Source organism: Zonotrichia albicollis, chromosome 35 (genome assembly GCF_047830755.1).
Source record: "Zonotrichia albicollis isolate bZonAlb1 chromosome 35, bZonAlb1.hap1, whole genome shotgun sequence".
Taxonomy (NCBI): domain Eukaryota; kingdom Metazoa; phylum Chordata; class Aves; order Passeriformes; family Passerellidae; genus Zonotrichia; species Zonotrichia albicollis.
This window is the reverse complement of record NC_133853.1, coordinates 1,097,965-1,121,482: the sequence shown is the minus strand read 5'-3', so window position 1 is coordinate 1,121,482 and position 23,518 is coordinate 1,097,965. Positions and strand designations below refer to the sequence as shown.

Here is a 23,518-nt window from a genome sequence, read left to right as displayed (position 1 = left end):
TCCAAAATGCTCCAAAATTCTCAAAAATTTCCATAAAATTTCCATAAATTTCCATAAATTTCCCCAAAATCCTCGGAATCCTCCCCAAACCCCCACCTTCGCTCTTCTTGGGCTCCACCTTGATCTTCTTGAGGCGCTTCAGCCTCCCTCAAATCCCCCTTAGATCCCTCCAAAATCTCCCAAAATTCCTTCAAAATTCTCCAATTTTCTCCAGAATTTCCATAAAATTTCCATAAATTTCCATAAATTTCCATAAATTTCCCAAAATCCCCCGAATCCTCCCCAAACCCCCACCTTCGCTCTTCTTGGGCTCCACCTTGGTCTTCTTGAGGTTCTCCCATCCTCCAAACCCCCCTTAGATCCCTCAAAAATCACCCAAAATTCCTCCAATTTTCTCCAAAATTTCCATAAAATTTCCATAAAATTTCCATAAATTTCCATAAATTTCCCCAAAATCCTCCGAATCCTCCCCAAACCCCCACCTTCGCTCTTCTTGGGCTCCACCTCGATCTTCTTGAGGCGCTTCAGCCTCCACCAAATCCCATCAAAATTCCCCCAAAATTTCTCAAATTTTCTCCGAAATTTCCATAAAATTTCCATAAATTTCCGGTTACCATGGGAACGGCGCGGAGGGAGGGATACTGAGTTTCCATGGCGACAGCAGCGCGGGGGGAGGAAGCTCAACCGTGGGAACAGCGGTGGGGGTGTTGAGCAGTTCCCATGGTGTCATGGTTTGAGCCTGGCACAGAGCCAGTGCCCCCCATGAAAATGCCTCACCCTGGTGTCTGCTGTGAGATGTGACCAGGAATAAGCAAAACAGGCTCTAACTTAAACATAAAGAACACTTTATTACTTAAACTACAGGAAAATAGGGAAAGACTATAAGGAAAAGAAAAAAAAAGAAATTGAAAACCTTACAAAAAAAACTTTCCTCCTCCCCACTCCCTGACTTTCCCAATCCGATACATTCTCCCAAATCATCAACTGCCCAGCCTTGGCCCCACACTTTAGTATGCTCAAACTGCAGTTCATGAAGAGGAAAGGAGTCCTTCTTGTTCCATAGGCTTCTCCTGGAAACACACTGAAACCTCGTGTGCTTCCATGTCACTTCGGCACCGCCCGGAAAAAGTCCTTTTGCCGCTTGTGACATCTTCCTTCCATGCCCAGTGCTCTCACCACTGACGCATGGACCAGAGCTGCTTTTAGGGTTGTCTTTCAAGGATGCCTTGTCTCACTCCAAAAAGGCACAGTCTCTGCTTTGGGACATCTGTCCCCCCCATATTTTTCCAACCCCCTGGGGCCGGGGGGTCCTCATGAATGAACCCTCCTGGTTTTGAGGCACTGCCTCCCCCTAAATGCAGTCTCTGTGTCACAGGAACAACTGAGTCCATGGCCACAAGAAAAGTCCAGCCAAAAGGCCACTCCAAATCATCTCTCCCCATCCAATCATCTCCACGTTCTTCGGGCCAGGTCCTTGTCTCATCTCATCTCTTATCTCCCTTCTTATTCAGCTTCGAGGAGGATTAGCATTTTTGCAAGGCCCCAATCATGAAAGAAAGGGTTAAAAGTTTTCAGTCTCTGTCTATCTCAGAACGATAATACTCCCACACATGCTGCTGCTGCTGCAGCCGGCCGGGCTGCACCCTTCCCCCCCTTTCTCCTCCTGGGCCGGCTGCTATCACCGCCGACTCTCCCTCTCTCTCCCTCCTGGGGGGGGGAATGGCTGCCCGATGTCTCTTGGGGCTCCTCCACCCTTCCATCCTTGAAGGCTTTCTCACCCCCATCTCTGTCCAGGCCCCGGGCCTACCGCATGGCTGCCCCTCCCCCCGCCCAGCAGTAGAGGCTGGACGGGGGAAGAGATCTGACCTCTTCGAAGCGACGTCCCAAGAGAGAGATCCAAGGGCAGTGCCCTGCTTTTTAACCCCTGTGTATTCTCGGAGGTGTGTCCAAACCCCACTGGCTACACCGGGTGCCAGTCTCAAACCCAAAACCTTCATTGGTTTGACCACAGCTTCCCAGAATTCCCACTCCTTCCTGGTCAAACCACCACACATGGTAACGGGAACAGCGGCGAGGGAGAGGTGGATATTGGGGGAACGGCGGTTGCCATGGGAATGGGAGGTTTTTATGGCAATGGGAACAGCGAGGAGAGCGAGAATTCCCCCCCTCCCACCGGAAAAATGGGATCGAGGTGAAGGGACCCCAAAATGGGACCCCCCCACAAAAAATTGGCGTCCCAGGGGTGCGAAACCCCAAAAATTTGGGTTCCCAAGGGAGCGACACCCCCCCAAGTAAAAGAACCCCCCCCAAAAACCTGAGGTCCACCCCTCTGGAAAGAGACCCTGGAGTGCGACCCGCCCCTAAAATTTTGGGGACCCCCCCAAAGTTTGGGTTCCCAAGGGTGCGACCCCTACCAAACATTTGGGAATTTAGGGATGCCTGCAAAAAAAAGAACCCAAAGGTGAGACCCCCTCCCAAAAATGGGGCTCCCCCAAAATTTGGGGACCCTTCCCTAAAAAAGACGACCTTGGAGTGCAACCATCGCAGCCAAAATTTGGGGTCCCAAAGGCGTGACCCCCACCCCCCCGCCCCGGCCAAAAAAGGGACCATCCCACAAAATATTTGGACTATCCCAAAATTGGGATCCCAAGGGTGCAAGCTCCCCCAGAATTTGGGGACCCCCTCCCAAAATTGGGGTCCTAAGGGCGTGACCCCGTCCCCCAAAAAATTGAGACACCCCCAAAAAAGGGTCCAAAATGGAACAAACCTGGGGGTCCCTCCCTGTGTGATTTTGGGAGGGACCAAGCAGGACCCCCCAAATTCCCACAGAATCCACTGCAAGGATTTGCTTTGGCCGTGGCAGCATTAAGGAATCCAAGCACCCCAGGGATTTTTTTTGGTAATTTTTGTCACATTTTCCCCTTTTTTACTCACGTTTCCCACCCTTTTCCCCTCAAGCTTCCAACCATTTTTCTTCTCACACCTCCCGCCCTTCTGTCCCTTCACATTTCCCATCATTTTTGGCCTCATGTTATTTGCATTTTTTCCCTTTATCTTTTACACCCATTTTTCCTCCTGTTTCCTGTCTTTTTTCCCCCTCATGTTTCATTCGCTTTTCTCCCCTCACGTTTTTCACCCTTTTCCCCCTCATGTTTCCTGCTTTTTTCTCCACCCAAATTTTCCGTCTTTTCTCCCCTTGTTTCATACCTTTTCTTCTTCTCATTTCCCATCCTTTTCATTCAAGTTTACCATCCTTTTTGCCTTCAATTTGGTGCGTTTTCTCCCCTCACGTTTCCCCCATTTTCTCCCCTCACGTTTCCCGCTCTTTTCTCCCCTCGCAGTTTCCTTCTTTTTCTCCCTTCACATTTCCCACCATTTCTCCCCTTTTGTTTCATACCTTTTCTTCCTCTCATTTCCCATCCTTTTCACTTGAATTTACTGTCCTTTTTGCCTTCCAATTCCCACTTTTTCCCCTCAGATTTCCTGCCCTTTTGGCCCCTCACGATCCCCACCATTTTGTCCCCTCACGTTTCCCGCTCTTTTCTCCCCTCATGTTTTCCACCCTTTTCCCCCCTCATGTTTCCCTTTTGTCCCCTTCTGTTTTGTACCTTTCCGTCCTTTAATTTCTGTCATTAAGCGAGTCCTTTTCACTCCAATTTACTTTCCTTTTTGCCTTCCATTTCCCACCTTTCTTTCCCCTCACATTTCCCCCCCTCCTTTTCTCCCCTCACGTTTCCCGCTCTTTTTCCCCTCATGGCTCCTTCCCCTTTCTCCCCCCATTTTTCCCACCATTTCTCTCCTTCTGTTTCATATCTTTTCTTCCTCTCATTTTCTGCCCTTTTCACTCAAGTTTACTGTCCTTTTCGCCTTCCAATTCTCATTTTTTCCCCTCAGATTTCCTGCCCTTTGGCCCCTCGTGATCCCCACCATTTTGTCCCCTCACGTTTCCTGCTCTTTTCTCCCCTCACGTTTCCTTCCTTCATTCCTTCACATTTTCCACCCCTTTCTCCCTCACATTTCCTACCTTTTCTCCCCTTCTGTTTCCTATCTTTCCTTCCTTTCATTTCCCTCCTTTTCACTCCAGTTTACTTTCCTTTTTGAATTCCATTTCCCACCTTTTTTCCCCCTCATGTTTTCACCCCCTTTTTCTCCCCTCACATTTCCCCTCATGTTTCTCACAATTTCTCCTCTTCTGTTTCATGCCTTTTCTTCCTCTCATTTCCAAAGTTTATTGTCCTTTTTGCCTTCAATTTCCCCCCTTTTCTCCCCTCACATTTCCCGCCCTTTTCTCCCCTCAAGTTCCCCCCCACCTTTTCCCCTCACATTTTCTTCCATTTTCTCCCCCTGATGTTTCCTGCCCTTTTTGCCCCTCATGTTTCCCACCATTTCTCCCCTTCTGTTTCATATCTTTTCTTTCTCTCATTTCCCATCCTTTTCACTAAAGTTTAACCTCCTTTTCACCTTTGTTTTCCAGCCTTTTTCTCCCCTCACGTTCCCCACCATTTTGTCCCTCACATTTCCCACCCTTTCCTTCTCACTTTTCCCACCCATAATTCTCACTTTTTCCCCACCAAGTTCCTCTGCACCTTTATGGTGTACTCATTATCAATTCTGCAGTCAATTTAAGTAAGCTCGGTATTTCATTTAAAAAGATTATATATATATCAAACTACTACATATAATAGAACAACAACGTTTATTAGATTAATAGCATAGTATATGTTCCTAATGTCTATATTCCTAATGTCTATATTCCTAATAATGTCTATATTCCTAATGTCTATATTCCTAATGTTTCTATTTTCGTAAAATTCGTAATATCTATTAATAATATATATATGTTACTAGTATATTGATGTTAGTAACATATATAATCTATCTATCTTGTTTACTTATCTAAATTGTCTATCTAAACTAATAATAGATGTAGGGGGTTCAGAGTGGTCTGTGGCTGGGCTTGGATCTAACCACACCAACTCCTCCCCGAGGATTTCAGAGATCCAGAGATTCCAGAATCCGAGGATTCTTCTCTGTGGCCTGCAGCATTTTCAGAATATTTCAGATATTTCAGGTTCTGTGACACCAGCAGATGCGTCGGGGTCATGTGGCCACACCAGCTCTTCTTGCCTTCCTGCCCAAAGATGAACTTGGCTGAGGCCATCCAGAGGCATAAATCAGCTTTTTGTGTCTTGAGCGCCTTGAAAAGATGTTCCAGCAGCTTCCTCAAGACTAGAATCTGGATCTCTGCCCTCACTTTGACCGGTCGTGGCTGTGCCTTTGAGAGGGACCTTCAAACGCCAGGGCATTCTTCGCTTGATGATGACGACGACGATGACGACGACGATGACGATGACGACGACGAGGACGATGACGACGATGACGATGATGACAACGACGACGACGATGATGATGATGATGATTCCAGCAGGTGTTGGAGTCCGTGCCCTGGCAAGGAAGGTCCCTCTCTGCTCAACGGCACCAGCGGCACAGCCCACGCAGGGACAATCCCGATTTGCGCCGATCCTTCAGAGCGCTGAGGATCAGGCCGGTCTGAGCTGCCAATGCAGCGATGGAGGGATCCTTCTCTCGTGTTTCCATTAATCCAAGTTCTACAACAAAAATGGAGCCCAGATGAGGCCTTGTGGAAGCGTTTCCCTCCCTATTCTCCCCTCACATTTCCTGCCCTCAGTTTTTCTACCCTTTTCTCCCCTCACCTTTCCCTTTTCTCCCTCACATTCCTGCCTTTTTTTCCCTCACGTTTCCCTCCCTTTTCTCCCCTCACGTTCCCCACCCTTTTATCCCCTCACATTTCCCTTTATTCCCCTCATAATAATCCCCCAAGGCTCCCCACTCACTCACCGGTGAGAAGCGCATCCATGGTCGCCTCATTCCGCCCTGCCAGGCGTCGTGCAGCCAGCCCTGGGCACAAAGCTCCATCAGCCCCTGCTCCTCACCAACATGGCCGCCCTGCCCTCCCCTCAGCAGCCCGGGGGTGGAACAAGGCAAGATGGCCGCCAAAGCCACCTGTGATGGCAGGGAGGGCACAAAAGGGATCCTGGGGACTGGGACTCACCTAAGAATCTGAGGGCCGCCTCTCGCATCGAGGCCTGAGGGCTCAGCAGATAGGGCTGGCTCTCCAGCACATATTGTTCAGCCCTGCTGCTGTCCTTAGCCAGCTGGAGAGAGGACAAAGGTGTGAGCATTCCTTAGAGCAGCCCCATGGCTCAGAGCCCTCCCTCATCCCAGGGCCATGGAGGAGGCTCCAGGCTTTGGGCCCACATGCAGAGCTCACATCCCTCACATCCCTCACATCCCTCTCCCAGCCTGGGGCTCATCCTCACCAGGAACTCGCTCATCTTCCATATCTCCTCTTTCTGAGCCAGCTCCTTGAATTCTTTCCACTTGAAGAGCTCAGCTATAGCCACGACGGCTTCCTTGGAGGCCTGGGGGACAAAAGCTGTGAGGTGACACCAGGGCCTGTGGAAGGAACCCAAGCCACAATGGCCAGGACCCCTGAGGAATGTCAGCCATGCTCAGACATCGGTACCTTGGCCACGCTGGGGGCCTCATCACTGATGTGAAGAACGAGCTGGACCATGACCTTCCAGGAGTTTCTCTTCATGGCTTCCTTGTCCTTCCATATGGTTTTGCCCAGCAGCTCCTTGAAGAGGGAGATGGAGCGCTCCCGCAGACACTCCTCTCTCTGGTTAGGGAGGAGGAAAGGTGAGCTTCACACACAATGGCTCCCTGCCCGCAGCCAGGAGGGGCTGAACTGAGGTTTCCCACCCTTTTACTCCCCTTAAATTTTCTTCCTTTCTCTCCTTCCTCATGTTTCCCATCCTTTTCCCCCTCATGTTTCCCTTTTCCCCTCACATTTCCCATTCTTTTCTCCCCTCATGCTTTCCACCCTTTCCCCCCTCAGTTTTCCTGCCGTTTTTTCTCCCCTCATGTTCCCCGCCATTTTCTTCCCTCACGTTTCCCTCCCTGTTCCCCCTCACGTTTCTCCCCCTTTTTCTCCTCCCACATCTCCTGCCTTTGTCTCCTCTCATATTTCTTTCCCTTTTCTCCCCTCACTTTTCCCGTCATTTTCTCCCTTCACCTTTCCTGCCCTTTTTCTCCTCACATTCCCACCTTTCCCCCTCACGTTTTCTGCCCTTTCTCCCCTCACATTCCCCACTATTTTGAGACCAGACTCAACGCTCCAGGCTCCCAACCCAGAGCATACAAAAGCCCAGCTGGGCTGCAAGGCCCAGAATCAGAGAAGCAGGACCTGCTTCCAGTGCTGCTCCCAGGGCCCCTCTGTGGTGTCAGACTCAGCCTTACCGCATCAAACAGTTTCCAGAGTCTCTCCACGGCCTTCAGAGCCATGCTGCTGGCCTCTTTCTTCTTCAGCTGCCCCAGAACATTGCGGAAGGTGTCCAGAGCCATCACTGAAATGTCCCAGGACCAATTTCCCAGGAATTTCAGCATCTCGGGCAGGAGGCTTTTCATTTTCTTGGCCTGTGTACAAGAGAGTTTCCATTCTGTGAGAATTTCAGCTCTCAAAACAGCCAGCAGGCCACATCATGGCAGGCAGGGCGTTCAGAGCACCATCCCCAAGCCACCATCTTCTCTGAGACCTCAGAGTCCAGGTGCCACATTCTGCCCCTGATAGATGCCTGCTCACCATATCGTCACTCTCCGACAGAGTCTCCAGAGCCCTGAGGACCAGAGGGACCATTTCCTTCTTTGGAGACTTCACAAGTCTCATGTTCTTGTAGAGTGGCCTCACTCTTTTCTCCAGCACATCACCGTAGGTCAGCATCTGGAAAAAAAGAAGCAGAGAGTTGGCAGGGCTCCCCTGGCACGGCTGAGGGCAAGGCCACGTGGGCTTTCCCTGAGGACTCACAGCTAAGAAAGTGAGGCACGACTTCTGCTGCCCAGTCAAGATGTCATCCTGCCAGTCCTGGATTTGGACTTGCAGCTCCTTCACAACCTTCTCCAGAGTTTCACGCACGGAGAACATAGCCTTCCACAGGCTGACATTGTCACTGCAAGGCAGAGCGCTGTCAACATGGCTGCGCAGCCTGGGCTTGGGTCTGGCAGCCATAACCTCCCCACAGGAAAAAAGCCCTCCAGGTGGGTCAGGGCCAGTACCTGAAAATTGGTGTGGCCTCCAGAGCTGTGGTGACGACCTTGTCAGTCCACTTATCGGCCAGGAAGATAACGAGGGAGTGAAAGTTGTTAGCAGTTGCGGTGTTTTCCTCGTTGTAGTACTGAAAGATGTGTCTCACCACCTTTGGCACCTGCAGGGAACACAGGTTAGGGTGCTGCTGCTGCTGCATCTTGGGCAGCCCTGCCCATCCCTTTAAGGAAATTCAGATAAAATAGGCCACCACACCAGGCACAGATGGCAAAAAGGTGTCTGAGGACAGCACTCCCATACTTCATGTGCATGGGGACAACACTCTATCGGCGTTTTATGGGGCCACATTTTGCATGTGTGGGGAACTACAGAGGCTGTTCTTTCAGACGCTGCTGCTGGAAGCTTCCACCACGTGCCCTACAGGTCCACAACACCTCCCAGCCAGGCCCCAAACCACAAACACACGCAAGCCCAGAGGCACATCTGCAACATCCAACAGGCAATGCAGGAGCAGCCTCACTGGCTCCCCTGGGCAGCTCAGCATCAGCACAGCAGCACTTCCCAGGACAAGCAAACCATGCACTGGCTGTGAGCACTGAGTGCCCCAAGCAAGATGTGCCTCAGCTGGGCCCTTCTGCTCAGACCTTCCTCCAGATCTGAACAGAGGTTAATTCCAGATCTGAACAGAGGTTTGGAATCAGCACCCTGGGCAAAATACCAGGGAAAAGCACAAACAGCAACAACAGCAAGAGCAGGTGAGGCAGATCTTGCTAAGCTGCCTCAAGGTGGCTTCAGGAGGGGAATGGAGGCAGGAACCTGGCAGGGCTCAAAGACAAAGCAATCCCACCACAGGCCACTTACATCCATCAGCCACATCTCAGGGGTATTCATGACCTCCTCCAGAAATGCCACAGGCCCATCCTTGTTCTTGATGTTGAAGCGTCCCAAAATCTCAATGGCCTCAAGGACGACTCCCATCCTCTCATCCGGCCCAAGGTATCTCCCAAAGGCCTGGGGCAGGAAGGAAGGGAGCAGAGGTCAGTGCCAGCCAGTGCCATTTTATCCCCTCACATTTCCCCCACTTTTCTCCCCTTACATTCCTATCCTTTAATCCCCTTTTCCCACCCTTCCCCCCCCTCACGCTTCCCTCCATTTTCTCCCCTCACGTTTCCCTCCCTTTTCTACCCTCATGTTTCCTTTCCTTTTCTCCCCTCACATTTCTCCCACTTTTCCCCCTCACTTTTCCCACCATTTTTCTCTTGTGTTTCCCACCCTTTTTCTCCCCTCACGTTTCCCGCTCTTTTCTCCCCTCACATTTCCCGCCCTTTCCTCCTATTTTTACCCACAATTCCTCACAATTCTCATTTCACCAGGGACGTCCCCATTGATTCCGTGCCCTTTTTCACACACAAATCTCCCTGCTGATACCACAGGTGAGAGTCCCACAAGGTGGGATGGCTCCATACCTCAACTTTCCAGGCGTTGGATGCATTCACCCAGGAGGTGATCTCAGGTTCCCAATCTTCTGGCGGCTGGACATAACTCTCTGGATTGTCACCTAAAAAGAAATGATGGTGGCACCCACACCAAGAACAAGGGGCCATCACAAGGCCAAAAAGGACAAATAGGTTTAAGTGGGGAATGCAGCCCACCACAGCTTATCTTACTTTTCTGCTCAGAGAGGAACGCCATCAGGGTGCTGAGAATTTCCACCACAGTTGACATGCTTTCATTTGGCTTGAACAGCATGAAAAACAGATTGCCCAGCAGCTTGCCCAGGACTGGGATCTGGATCTGGGCTCTGGGAGCCTCTTCCTCATCCTCATCTTCATCATCCTGAGGAAGAGGAGCAGAAGGGTTGAGGTGAGGTCTGAGGGCAGTTCTGGGGCTGTGGCTGTGCCAGGACACAGGGATGGAGGGTGAGCAGTCCATACCTCCTTGGGGGCAGTGTCAGTCAGCATATGGCAGAGTGCCTTAATCCTGTCGATGGCTCTCTCCTGCACTTCTGCCCTGTCAGACAGCAGGTATTCCAGCAGAACCTGCAAACACAGAAAATGCAGGTGAGAAGAAAAAGAAAAAGTTCTTCCTCCCTTGAGAAAGAACTTTTGCTGATAAGCTGTTAAATATCAGTGCATGACTGATAAGAACTGTAACATCCCATTGGGAGATGCTCCGCCCAGAGGGAGGAGCCAAGTATTTATAATCCAGTTTATCAATCCATTTATAATCCAATTTATAATTTTTATAATCTAAAACAGCAGCACGGCTTTCTCCACTGGATTCCCCAGAAAAAACTGCAGCTGCTTCTTCTTCCAATAGATCTTCAGAAGAAGAACACTGTAATTCTGCAGAATACTGTAATTATGTTTCCTTTTCTACAAGAAAACAAAACCCTGCTCCAACAGAACCACACCTGACACTTCAGGTAGACTGCAATCACAATTCCAATTAGATTGCTGCCAACATAAAGTGTCAGGTTGAGTTCTGACTTTGTTGTCTCTGTTGTTCTAGAGACCAGCATTGTTTATTTTATCCTTTTTTATTTATTTATTTCAGAGCCCCTTAATTTAAAATTCATAGAAATTCAGAAAAGTAAAGGAAGTTTGCATTCTCCATATCAGGAGAAGTTTAGCAGACCCCTGTCTTTCCAAACCAAGACACAAGCAACTTAATTAAAAATTCAAAATTTAAAATAATTTAAAATTAATTTAAAATAATTTAATTTAATTTAAATTAAATTAAATCCCTTTAATTTAAAATTTATAGCAATTCAGAAAAGGAAAGAAAGTTTGCATTCTCCATTTCAGGAGAAGCTTAGCAGGCTCCTGTCTTTCCAAACCAAGACACATGCAACTTAATTGAAAATTTAAAATTTTAACTAATTAATTAATAACTAAATTATTTAATAATAAATAAATAAAATTTATATTAATTTTATATATAATATAAATAAAATATAATGTATAATATATATTATATTATATTAATATATATAATATATTATATATTATCTATATATAAATTATATTATTATATTATAATATATTATATTATTCTAACATATAATATATAATCATTATATAAATAGATAATGTTATATATTATAATATCATATATTATATAATATTATATATTAAATTTATATATAATATAATATAATATAATATAATATAATATAATATAATATAATATAATATAATATAATATAATATAATATAATTTATTATATTATATAAGTATGTATATTTAAATAAATAAATAGAATATATATATTTAATTTCATTTAAAATTTATAGCAATTCAGAAAAGTAAAGTTTACATTCTCCATTTCAGGAGAAGCTTAGAAGACTCCTGTCTTTCCAAACCAAGACACAAGCAATTTAATTAAAACTTTAAAATTTTAATTAATTAATTAATTAATTAATTAATTATTTATAACAATAAATAAGTTTTATATTATTTTATAACTTTTAATATTTAAATTATAAATTAATATTATTTTATATATAATATAAATTATATATAATATATAATATATTTTATAATATATAAATATATATAAATATATATTATGTATAATTATACATAATTATACATAATATAACATAACATAACATTATATTATATTATATTATATTATATTAATATATAATAATTATATAAATATATAATGTTATATTTTATAATATTATATAGTATTTTAATATTATGTATTATTTTTATACATAACATAGAATTTTATTTATATATAACAATATATATAAAATATATAATATAATACAATATAATACAATATAATATAATATAATATAAAACATAATATATAAATATATATATTTAAATATACAAATATAATATATATATTTAATTTAATTTAAAATTTATAGCAATTCAGAAAAGTAAAGTTTACATTCTCCATTTCAGGAGAAGCTTAGAAGACTCCTGTCTTTCCAAACCAAGACACAAGCAACTTAATAAAAAAGTAAAAGTTTAAATTAATTAATTAATTAATTAATTATTTAATAACAATAAATAAATTTTATATTATTTTATAACTTTTAATATTTAAGTTATAAATTAATATTAATTTATATATATTATATAAATTTTATATAAAAGATAATCTATATTATATTATATAAATATATGTCGTGGGGTGACAGCCTTCAGCCTTTATCCCAATATCGTGTGTTGTGTCTGGCAGCTGTGCCTTACCCCCCCCCCCCCCCCCGGCCGTCTTGCTGTGGCCGGATGGGGAAGGGGCGGCGGGGGGGGGGGGGGGTGTGCCCAGGCACTTTTGCTTTGTGCTTTTGCTGCTTGGCTTGGCTAGCCGCTTGCTTGCTTGCTTGCTTGCTTGCTTTCTGCTTTTTTTTTTTTTTTTTTTACGCTGGTTTTTTTTTCCTTTTTTCCCTTTTCTTTTGTTCTCTCTTTCTTACCCTCCCCTGAAGATACTGGACCGGCTCCGGATCTGGCCTGAGAGCTCCAGGACACCCGAAGCCAGCGACAGAAGCTCGGCGCCCTCACAACACAGTCTGGTCCCTTTTCTTTTCTTGTGTTGGGGAGTGTTCTTTTGTTACTTGTAAATAAATAGGTTTTGTTTTCCACTTTGCTCCTCCGAGGAATTCCTTCCCGAACCCGGTGTTGGGGGAAGGGTGGTTGGAGGTTTGTTCTGTTTGGGGGGGGGGGGGGCTCCCTTTTGGAGATTTCCCCCTAATTTGTCCTAAACCAGGACAGTATACTTTTTGGTGCGTTGGCCGGGAAACGGAGGCCAAAAAGAGTGGAAAAAAAACCTATAACAATAATATTTTGGTTTTGGTTGTTTTGTGGGCATATTGGTGATTCATAATGTCATTTGGAGTGGAAGCTTGCCGGTTTTTCTGGTCCCTAGGGGCTTTTGAAGTTTTAATACCTTTGTGGTCCCTAGGGTTATTTCCTTACCCCAAAATAGCTCTGATGTTGTCCCTAATAAGTAGCTTTTGTAAGCGGGGGGCACTAACCAGAATAATCATTGTGCTGGCCTTATGTGTGATGATCTGTCGGATAAAAATGCTGGACTTTATTTCAGGAATGTATGGATTGTTGTCATGGCTGTGTACTCAGTTTGTTTGGGGAGAAGAAGAGGAAGGGGCTTTTCAGCCTTTGTCTTCCTTCTTCTCCTACAAATTGTTGACATCTCTATTAGAAAATACTGACTTTCCCCTGAGTTTGAAAGAAACCATCTTTCTGGCATTTAATTTATTAAGCCTTGTCTATACTGTCTGGAGTGTATATAAAATGAAAGCTGAGATTTCTAGAGGGGTTAGAGAGACTCCTGATTCAGGAGTAAAACAAAGCAGGAAAAATCTTGACTGGAGTGGGAAATGGGAGGATATGGGCCAGACTTTAAAGGAATTTTCTGATCCTATAGACTGGGACTTTCCATCTGATCAAATTCAGAATCCAGTCGAGGTGGCAAAGTATTTGAGGGAGAAGTGCCATGGTAATACTAAGGAAGAAAGGATTACTGCAGTGAGCTGGGCCTTGGCGTTTGTTTACCGTACTCTGCTAGATACTGTGGAGCAGCAGATAGCAGAAAGGGAACAGGGAGATAAGTTAGTTACTATCCCAGTGACCCAGGCTGCAGCTAACATCCCAGGCTCCAGGCTAGCAGCTGAATCAGACAATAGGCCCCAAACCATGGCTGTTGCAGCTAATACAAGAGGTGGAAAGTGTAAAGGCAAGACCGATCGGAAGGTGGAGGATGATGACGATGATGCAGAAGAAGGACCCTCACCAAAATCAGAGGCCACATCAAGGGGCACAGAATCTGGAGCCAATATTGACTCCTTTTCTCTGAAGGACCTCAGAGGCCTAAGAAAGGATTACAGCCGACAACCTGACGAATCTATAATTAGTTGGTTAGTCCGCCTTTGGGATGCTGCAGGGGAGGTTACAATTTTGGATGGTACTGAAGTGAGGCATTTGGGATCCCTGTCACATGATCCTGCCATCGATCAAGGTGTGATGAGGGGGGCTAACCCTCACAGCCTCTGGGAACGGGTCCTAAGAAGCGTAGCAGAACGGTACCTGTGTACGGATGATCTCTATATGCAGCAGACACGGTGGAAGACCATAGAACAGGGGATCCAACGCCTGAGAGAGATGGCGGTCGCAGAGCTCGTTTTCTCAGATGACACAACAACTAGGAATCTGGACCTGGTACCATGCACTCCGATAATGTGGAGGAAACTTGTGCGACTTGGGCCACCTGAATACGCTTCCGCCCTAGCAATAATGAAGCGAGATGATACATATGAGACTGTGCTCGATATGGCAAAGAAGCTTCGAGCGTACGCAGATGCTGTGCATGGCCCAACTCATGCCAGAATTGCAGCAGTGGAAACTCGACTGCAGAAACTAGAAGACAAAATAGAGGAGAATCATAAGAAACTCCGGGAAGAGATTAAGGAGGACCTTATTCAAATCTCAGCCGTACAAATTAGAAGCCCTGGTGTCCAACGCCGGCGCTCCTTTGATGGGGAGAGAAGGTACATCCCACGGGCTGAGTTATGGTTTTTCTTGCGTGAGTCTGGAGAAGACATGAGGAGATGGGATGGAAAACCCACCGCTGTTTTGGCACAACGGGTGCGTGATTTGAAGAAAAGAGAAAGTATAACCAAAAAGATAGCAGCTCCGGTCGCTCGTAGCCGAGATGTTAAGTATGATGATGACGATGACATGTCCGATCCCCTTGAAGGAACTTCCAAGGCATATGCCCAAGGAAAGAAGGACAATCTGGCTTAGAGGGGCCCTGCCTCCAGCCAGGAAGAGGCACGGGAGAACCGGGTTTTTTGGAAGGTGTGGATCAGATGGCCTGGCACATCAGAGCCACAAGACTATGAAGCATTGGTTGACACTGGATCACAATGTACCTTAATGCCATCGGAACACGTGGGGACAGAACCTGTTTCCATTACTGGAGTGACAGGGGGATCACAACAGTTGACTTTGTTGGAAGCTGAGGTGAGCTTGACTGGGAAGGAGTGGCAGGAACATCCGATTGTGACTGGTCCAGAGGCTCCGTGTATTTTGGGCATAGACTTCCTCCGGAATGGCTACTACAAAGATCCTAAGGGATTCAGGTGGGCTTTTGGAATAGCTGCAGTGGAGATAGAGGGTATTAAACAATTGAATACCTTGTCCGGACTATCAGAGAACCCATCTGCAGTAGGACTCTTGAAGGTAGAGGAGCAGCGAGTGCCAATTGCCACCTCAACAGTGCACCGCAGGCAGTACCGGACGAATCGAGATGCCGTGATCCCCATCCACAAGATGATTCGAGAGCTGGAGAGCCAAGGGGTGGTCAGTAAAACCCACTCACCCTTTAACAGCCCTATCTGGCCCGTGCGAAAATCTGAGGGAGAATGGAGATTGACTGTAGACTATCGTGCCTTGAATGAAGTGACTCCACCACTGAGTGCGGCTGTACCGGACATACTGGAACTGCAGTACGAGCTGGAGTCCAAGGCAGCAAAGTGGTACGCGACCATTGATATAGCTAACGCGTTTTTCTCCATCCCTCTGGCAGCAGAATGCAGGCCTCAGTTTGCTTTTACATGGAGGGGAGTGCAGTATACCTGGAACCGATTGCCCCAGGGGTGGAAACACAGTCCTACCATCTGTCATGGACTGATCCAGGCTGCACTAGAAGAGGGTGAGGCTCCAGAACATTTACAATATATTGATGATATCATTGTTTGGGGGAACACGGCAATAGAAGTGTTCGAAAAAGGAGAGAAGATAATTCATATTCTCCTGGACGCCGGATTTGCCATTAAGAAGAGCAAAGTCAAGGGACCTGCCCGAGAAATTCAGTTCTTGGGGGTGAAGTGGCAAGATGGACGGCGTCAGATTCCTGCGGATGTTATTAACAAAATCACTGCTATGTCCCCACCAACTGATAAGAAGGAGACACAAGCTTTCTTAGGTGCCATAGGTTTCTGGAGGATGCACATCCCTGAGTATAGTCAGATTGTGAGACCCCTTTATTTGGTTACCCGCAAGAAGAACGACTTCCATTGGGGCCCTGAGCAGCAGCAAGCTTTCGTCCAGATCAAGCAGGAGATCGCTCATGCTGTAGCCCTTGGTCCAGTCAGGACAGGACCAGATGTGAAGAACGTGCTCTACTCTGCAGCCGGGAGCCATGGTCTGTCCTGGAGCCTTTGGCAAAAGCTACCTGGCGAGACCCGAGGCCGACCATTGGGATTTTGGAGTAGGAGTACAGGGGGTCTGAAGATAACTATACTCCAACAGAAAAGGAAATCTTGGCCGCCTATGAAGGAGTCCAAGCCGCCTCGGAGGTGATTGGTACAGAGGCACAACTCCTTCTCGCACCCCGACTACCGGTGCTGGGATGGATGTTCAGAGGAAAGGTTCCCTCTACCCACCATGCCACCAGTGCTACTTGGAGTAAGTGGATTGCCCTCATTACGCAGCGCGCTCGAATTGGGAAGTTAAATCGCCCTGGGATTCTAGAAATAATTACAAATTGGCCCGAAGGTGAAAGCTTTAGTGTCGCAGATGAGGAACAAGAGCCAGTGACCCGGGTTGAGGAAGCTCCGCCATACAATCAGTTGCCAGTAGAAGAAACACGTTACGCCCTATTCACTGATGGTTCTTGTCGCGTCATAGGGATGAAACGGAGGTGGAAAGCAGCTGTATGGAGTCCCACTCGACGGGTTGCAGAGGCTACTGAAGGAGAGGGTGAATCCAGTCAATTTACTGAAATCAAAGCTATTCAACTGGCCCTAGGTATTGCAGAGAGAGAGAAGTGGCCAAGGCTCTATTTGTATACCGATTCTTGGATGGCAGCCAACGCTCTATGGGGATGGCTGAAGAGATGGAAGGAGGCCAACTGGCAGCGCAGAGGAAAACCAATTTGGGCTGCGGAAGAGTGGAAGGATATCACTACCCGGTTAGAGAAGTTACCTGTGAAGGTTCACCATGTAGATGCCCATGTCCCCAGAAGTAGAGCTAATGAAGAGCAGCAAAACAACCAGCAAGTACATCAGGCTGCAAAGATAGGGGAGTTGAAGATAGATCTCGACTGGGAGCATAAGGGAGAGTTATTCTTAGCACGATGGGCCCACGATGCCTCAGGCCACCAGGGTAGAGATGCCACCTATAAGTGGGCACGAGACCGAGGGGTGGATCTAACCATGGACAGTATCTCTCAGGTTATTCGTGACTGTGAGACGTGCGCTGCCATTAAGCAGGCCAAGCGACTGAAGCCCCTCTGGTATGGGGGGTGGTGGTCTAAGTACAAATACGGGGAAGCCTGGCAGATTGATTACATCACACTGCCTCAAACCCGCCAGGGCAAGCGCTATGTACTAACCATGGTAGAAGCCACCACAGGATGGTTGGAAACCTATCCTGTGTCCCATGCTACAGCCCGTAACACTATCTTGGGCCTTGAGAAGCAGGTCCTTTGGAGGCACGGTACTCCCGAGAGAATTGAGTCGGATAATGGAACTCATTTTAAAAACAATCTTATTAATACTTGGGCTAGGGAACATGGCATCGAGTGGGTATACCATATCCCCTATCATGCACCAGCTGCAGGGAAGGTGGAAAGGTACAATGGATTGTTAAAAACCACCTTAAAAGCATTGGGTGGGGGGTCTTTAAGAAACTGGGAGCAACATCTGGCAAAGGCTACCTGGTTAGTTAACACTCGAGGTTCCACCAACCGAGCGGGTCCTGCTCAGTCTGAGCTCCTTAATATAGTAGATGGGGATAAAGCCCCAGTGGCCCATGTCAGAGGTTTGTTGGGAAAGACAGTATGGATCAACCCTGCCTTGAGTACAGACAAACCCATCCGTGGGATTGTCTTTGCTCAAGGACCAGGTAATACATGGTGGATAATGCAGAAAGATGGAACAACACAGTGTGTACCTCAGGGAGACCTGATTGTGGGATGAGACTCATATATGAATGTCATTGTTTGTTGAATGTGAGACAGAAGGAAACTGTAAGTGTCAAAGGTCTGAGCAAGTAAGATGAGAGAAATGCGTAAGTGTCAAAGGTGTGAGTAAGTGAAATGAAAGTTTTTTATTGTATGTTCACGATATGGGATAAGGGGTGGAGTGTCGTGGGGTGACAGCCTTTATCCCAATATCGTGTGTTATGTCTGGCAGCTGTGCCTTCCCCCCCGCCCCCGGCCGTCTTGCTGTGGCCGGATGGGGAAGGGGGGGGGGGGGGGTGTGCCCAGGCACTTTTGCTTTCGGGCTTTTGCTGCTTGGCTTGGCTAGCCGCTTGCTTGCTTGCTTGCTTGCTTGCTTTCTGCTTTTTTTTTTTTTTTTTTTTACGCTGGTTTTTTTTTCCTTTTTTCCCTTTTCTTTTGTTCTCTCTTTCTTACCCTCCCCTGAAGATACTGGACCGGCTCCGGATCTGGCCTGAGAGCTCCAGGACACCCGAAGCCAGCGACAGAAGCTCGGCGCCCTCACAACACAGTCTGGTCCCTTTTCTTTTCTTGTGTTGGGGAGTGTTCTTTTTGTTACTTGTAAATAAATAGGTTTTGTTTTCCACTTTGCTCCTCCGAGGAATTCCTTCCCGAACCCGGTGTTGGGGGAAGGGTGGTTGGAGGTTTGTTCTGTTTGGGGGGGGGGGGGGGGCTCCCTTTTGGAGATTTCCCCCTAATTTGTCCTAAACCAGGACAGTCCCCCTGTGGAAAGTAGCTCAGCTCACTCAGTCTCTTATCAGTCTCTTATCAGTCTCTTATCAGTCTCTTATCAGTCGCCCCAGTGCTGGAAATTCCGTGGCCCAGGCCTGACCCAGTGGGCCACAGGTGCGAGCTGCTGGTGATGTTCTGGGTGTTCAGTCCAGAGCAGGTTTAAACAGCTCCAAAGAAAAAGAAAGAGAAAAAAAAAAAAAAGAAAAAGAAAAAGAGCAATCCAGGGAACTTCTCTTCTTCAGTGAGCTAAAAACTAACTAATAGCAAAGGAGAGCTCTGTCCCGCTGTCTGTCTGTCCATCCTGTCCATCCAGGAGCCGTAATGTGGAGGAGTGCAGTTTCTGAAAAAGAGCTGCCCCTTCTTCTTCCTACACTTCACGCTCAGAACCAGCATTAAAGGTTGCTCGTGCCCAAGGCAACCACCCCTGGCAATGGGGCTCCATGGAGCTGCTCTCAGGAAAGACCCCTAAGAGCTGGGGAGTGCCCCAAAACTGCCTCAGAAACATGAGATACTCCAAAATCTCTTCAGGAATGTGGATTATTCAAGAACTCATTCAGTAATGGGCTCCCCCTCCCTTCATCATTCCCAAACTTTGGCGGTCTCATTCCAGACCCCAGCCCACCTCCCCAGTCCCAACCCCAACCCATCCCACTCCTCGTGGACATCATGACTCCCTTCCCAAGCCATATTTCCCCCATTTCCCACCTCCCAAACCCCATCCCACCCATCCTGCCCCACCTAATGCCCATGTCAAGCCTCCTGATTTGAAGGTCACTTTGCTCAATCCCCTTCCAACCCCATTCCACACCAAAGAGCTGTGGAATCCAGGAATTTTGGGGTGGGATTGAGTAGTTTTCAGTGGCATTGAGGTGACAGATTGAACCCTCTTGTCTCTTTCAGTGCCAAGAAAGGGAAACAAGTACATCAAATACCCCCAAATTCTCCCAATTATCTCCTTGAATCCCAGATTGCCCTGAAACACAAGTAAAAAGTGAGGCTTTAGATGCCATTGATGAATTTATTGAGTTTTACCCCAATTGTCTCTGTTTTAAAGGGATGAAGATGAATCCAAAGAAAATTAGGGTCAAAACAAAATAATATCCAGCCGCCTTCCCAATGCAGATCACCAGGAATGTGGATCGCCAGGGCTCTGACCAACGTGGGTCCTCCCATGAGGGATGAAGCTGGAGCAATGCATGAAGCTCCCCCTGCAGCTGGGGCACTCACAGGGCTGCCCTTACCGGTGCCTCCGTTGGTGTCGGGTAAAGAACGAGCGGTCTGAGAAGCTCTTCCCACACTGGGGACACTTGTAGGGCCTCTCCCCGGTGTGGATGCGCCGGTGGGTGACGAGGGTGGAGTTGTGCCTGAAGCCCATCCCGCAGTCGGGGCAGCAGAAGGGCCTCTCCTCGGTGTGAATGCGCTCATGTACAAGGAGGTGGGTGCTGGTGTGAAACCTCTTCTGACACTTGGGGCACTCGTAGGGCCTCTCCCCAGTGTGGAACCTCTGGTGGACAACCAGGTCAGACCTGTGGCTGAAGTTCATCCCACATTCCAAGCACTCGTACGGCCGTTCCCCAGTGTGGATCCTCTGGTGGCAGATCAGGTTGAATCTCTTCCTGAAGCTCTTCCCACACTCCAAGCACTCATAGGGCCTCTCGCTGGCATGAAGCTGCTCATGGGCCACCAGCTCTGAGCTCTGGCTGAAGCTCTGTCCACCTTCCTGGTTCAGGGTGGGTCTTTCCTCCTCAGAGCACCCTGGGCTGGGTTTGCAGCCCCTCCTTGTGTGGGATTGCCGGGGCTTTTCCTCCCCATTGGGTTCCTGCACTGTGGAGTCACTCAAAACAGCCTCTTCCATGAGGTTCTGCTGGGGGGATTTTTCCTCCCTGGTCTCCATCCTCAGCTCCTTCTCTGGGGGAGGAAGGACAAGGAGAGGATGGGATTTGCCTCCGTGCCACCCAAAAGGGGAAGGAGATCCCCCCAGTGCATCCCCAGCAGGATGGGGTTGGCAGCAGGGTTGTCCAGCAGCTGGGGGCTGTGCTGGGCTGGGAGATGGAGCAGGAGAGAGGGGAAAGGGGCACTGACTTCCTCCTCACCTGCCTGGGTGTCCCGGGGCATCTTCCTCTTCTTCCAAGCCTTCTCCTGCTCCATATTGCCAAGGTTTGGGAATGGGAAATCCTGGTTTGGGGAAAAACAAGGTGCGAATGCCTTGGGTTGGGGATTCCTCCCACCCAAGTCCATCACTTGAAGTCATCTGGTGTCCATAAAAACCTTCAAAAATCAACAGTGAATCAAAAAAAGCCACCAGGATTTTCCCACTTCCAGTCTCTGGGGTTCTGGTGGTCCCCTGTCTCAGGGCTGTTGGAGATCCCATGGGCACTGGGGATCTCCCCTCTCCAGGGTCCTGCTTAGGGATGCTGGGGTGTTTTGGGGTCCCCTTCTCCAGCCTCACCCCTGTCCTGTCACTAGGGGCTCTCCCCTCTTCCCACCACCCTATCCTGGTTTAGGGCAAATTTGGGATAAATTCTCCAAAAGTGTTTCCTCTAGAAAGCAGATTCAAGTGGCCCCTCCTCCAACCAGATCGAGAAAATATTTCCATGGAGAAAAGGGGAAAAAACCTGTTTATTTAACAGGCAAAGCATTCACCAGCACAAAAAAAGAACAATATTAAAAAATAAAACCTCTTGCCACTCCAAAAGAGATGACAAACTCCGAAAGTCCCTCCGTGGGCTGTAGCTCGGCTCACTCAGTCTCTTATCCGCCTCTTATCAGTCTGTTAACGGCCCCTCCAGCACTGGAGCTGCCGCGGCCCAGGCTCAGCCTGGTGGGCCACAGGTGTGAGCTGCCAGTGGTGTTCTGGGTGTTCAGTCCAGAGCAGGTTTAAACAGCTCCAAAGAAAAAGAAAAACCACAGTTGGAGGAACTTCTCTGCCTCAGCGAGTTAGTTTTAACTAACTAAAAGCAAAGGAGAGCTCTGTCCTGCTGTCTGTCCAACTGCAGACAACTGATACCTTAGGTTGTAAATGTTTGCATTCTGTTTTGATGTGCAGCTTTTAGTTTTATATTAAGTGTTACTGGGATCTTTTCTCAGGGTGGTGAAGACACAACAATCCTGTTCTAGCTGGAGACTCAAGGACAATCTCTTAAAACTTCAGGCCCAAAGCATAAACAATGTGAAAAGAGGACAGCAGGCATGCAAGCAAGGCAGATGTAACTTCATCATTTGAAACTATTAATTGAGCAGTTAATTTCTATATACAAATGGACTAAAACTTGTTTAAATGTGAGATCTCATGACCAAGCCCTCTTTTGCTCCCAACTTGCAGACATCCAGGCAGAAGCACAGTTGTGGCTCCTCTGCTGCCAGGGTGTGGCCTTTAAAGGCACTTCAATAAAAATCCACTTTATTCCTCTTAACTCCTTGTGGCCTCTGTTCCAGCTCCTTAAGGCATCACAACAGTCCAGGACCCGGAATGTGGAGGAGTGAGTGCAGCGTATGAAAACAAACTACTGCTCTTCCTCCTCCCCTTCGCTCTCAGAACCAGCATTAAAGGTGCAGAACTCATTTCTGGGCTAAACAGACCGATGGGGTACGAGCATCATGAAGTCACCCCAGGACACCCCTGTCAGGGTCAGGGGGTCCCGTCCCCGCCTCATCTCCGGGCCGCCGGGGGTCCCCCAGCTCCGGTATCGCCCCTTTCCCTCTCCCCGCCCCGGGGGTCCCCCGTTCCACAGCCCCGGCTCTCATGGGGATCCCCAAAATCAACGTCCCGCCCCGTTGGTACCGGGCCATCCCCACGTGGACACCCCGGGACCCTCCCGAGGGGCGATCGCGGCTCCTCTCCCCCGGAAAAGCTCCTCAGAGGGAGCCCGGAGATATCCGGGGCTCGAGTCCGGCATCTGCCGGCTCCGAACCCTCTCCAAAAAATCCTCCCGGAGACCCCTGGCTGGAGCCGGGGCGAGCTCGGCCTCCGTTCTCACCTGCGGCTCGGGGCTGGGGGCGATGCTCCCGGGGCAGGGGGTGCTGCAGGCTCGGAGTGCGGGCGCTGCGAGCGCCGCGATTCTCCCGCTCCCGCTCCTGCTACTCCTGTCCCTCCACTTCCTCCCGCATTTCCTTCGCTCCAGCCCGGACCCCCCTTTCCCACCGCTCTGCCCAGCGGCCCCGCAGCACCGGCTGCTGGGTGGGGGAGCCCCCGATCGGCCCCAGGGCTGGGCAGGGGGCTCGGGGACCCCCCCGGGGCGGATCCGTCCCCCCGGCCCGAGCCCCAAATTCCGCTCCGGGGCGGCCGGGCTCTGCGGGCCCGCCTGGCAACCGGTGAGTCATCGGCGAAAAAGGCTCCGGTTGGCTGGAACTTGGTTAGCGCCTCCTCTGATTGGCTGGAATTGTGAAAGGCGCTGCGCCCTGCGGGTGTCCCCGAGAGCTGCGGAGTTGGGGCCGGAGCCTTTTCATATTTCTTTCTCTCTGAGAACATTTCTGATTTATTTCTCTCCCTCACTCCTTTCCATTTCTTGTTCAGTACAATCCAAGTTCGAGCAGATCCGCAGGTTGCGTTCTCATGGTCTCATTTGCACCTTTACTCAGGTGTGAGGAGGTCAGAGAGTCCCCCCAGCCCGAGCACCCTCAGGGGTGAGAGGGACACAGAGCCCCTGGTCCCCAGGCCTGCACAGGCATTGCCTGAGGCC

The 23,518-nt window shown here is 48.3% G+C and overlaps 1 protein-coding gene across 1 annotated transcript; it reads right to left on the bottom strand.

The window, feature by feature from the left end:
- Positions 1-5,285: 5,285 nt before the first annotated feature.
- On the bottom strand, positions 5,286-23,149 carry LOC141726434 (uncharacterized). Its single transcript, XM_074531340.1, has 14 exons — positions 22,817-23,149; positions 10,060-10,164; positions 9,793-9,961; positions 9,592-9,683; positions 8,987-9,136; positions 8,137-8,285; positions 7,889-8,030; positions 7,667-7,804; positions 7,324-7,500; positions 6,548-6,703; positions 6,342-6,443; positions 6,074-6,176; positions 5,860-5,919; positions 5,286-5,609 (listed from the first exon to the last, which is right to left on the bottom strand). The coding sequence occupies exons 2-14, from the start codon at positions 10,084-10,086 to the stop codon at positions 5,470-5,472; spliced, it is 1,605 nt and encodes a 534-aa protein (XP_074387441.1). The 5' UTR covers positions 10,087-10,164; positions 22,817-23,149; the 3' UTR covers positions 5,286-5,469.
- Positions 23,150-23,518: the final 369 nt, after the last annotated feature.

Bases quoted from the DNA above. Each gene is read 5' to 3' on its own strand.
- LOC141726434 (XM_074531340.1), bottom strand. From the start codon at position 10,086: ATGCTGACTGACACTGCCCCCAAGGAG. The intron at 8,286-8,986 runs GTAAGTGGCCTG...TGTTCCCTGCAG, and splicing joins CTGAGATGTGGCTGATGGAT to GTGCCAAAGGTGGTGAGACA. The intron at 5,610-5,859 runs GTGAGTGAGTGG...TTTTTGTTGTAG, and splicing joins CATGGATGCGCTTCTCACCG to AACTTGGATTAATGGAAACA.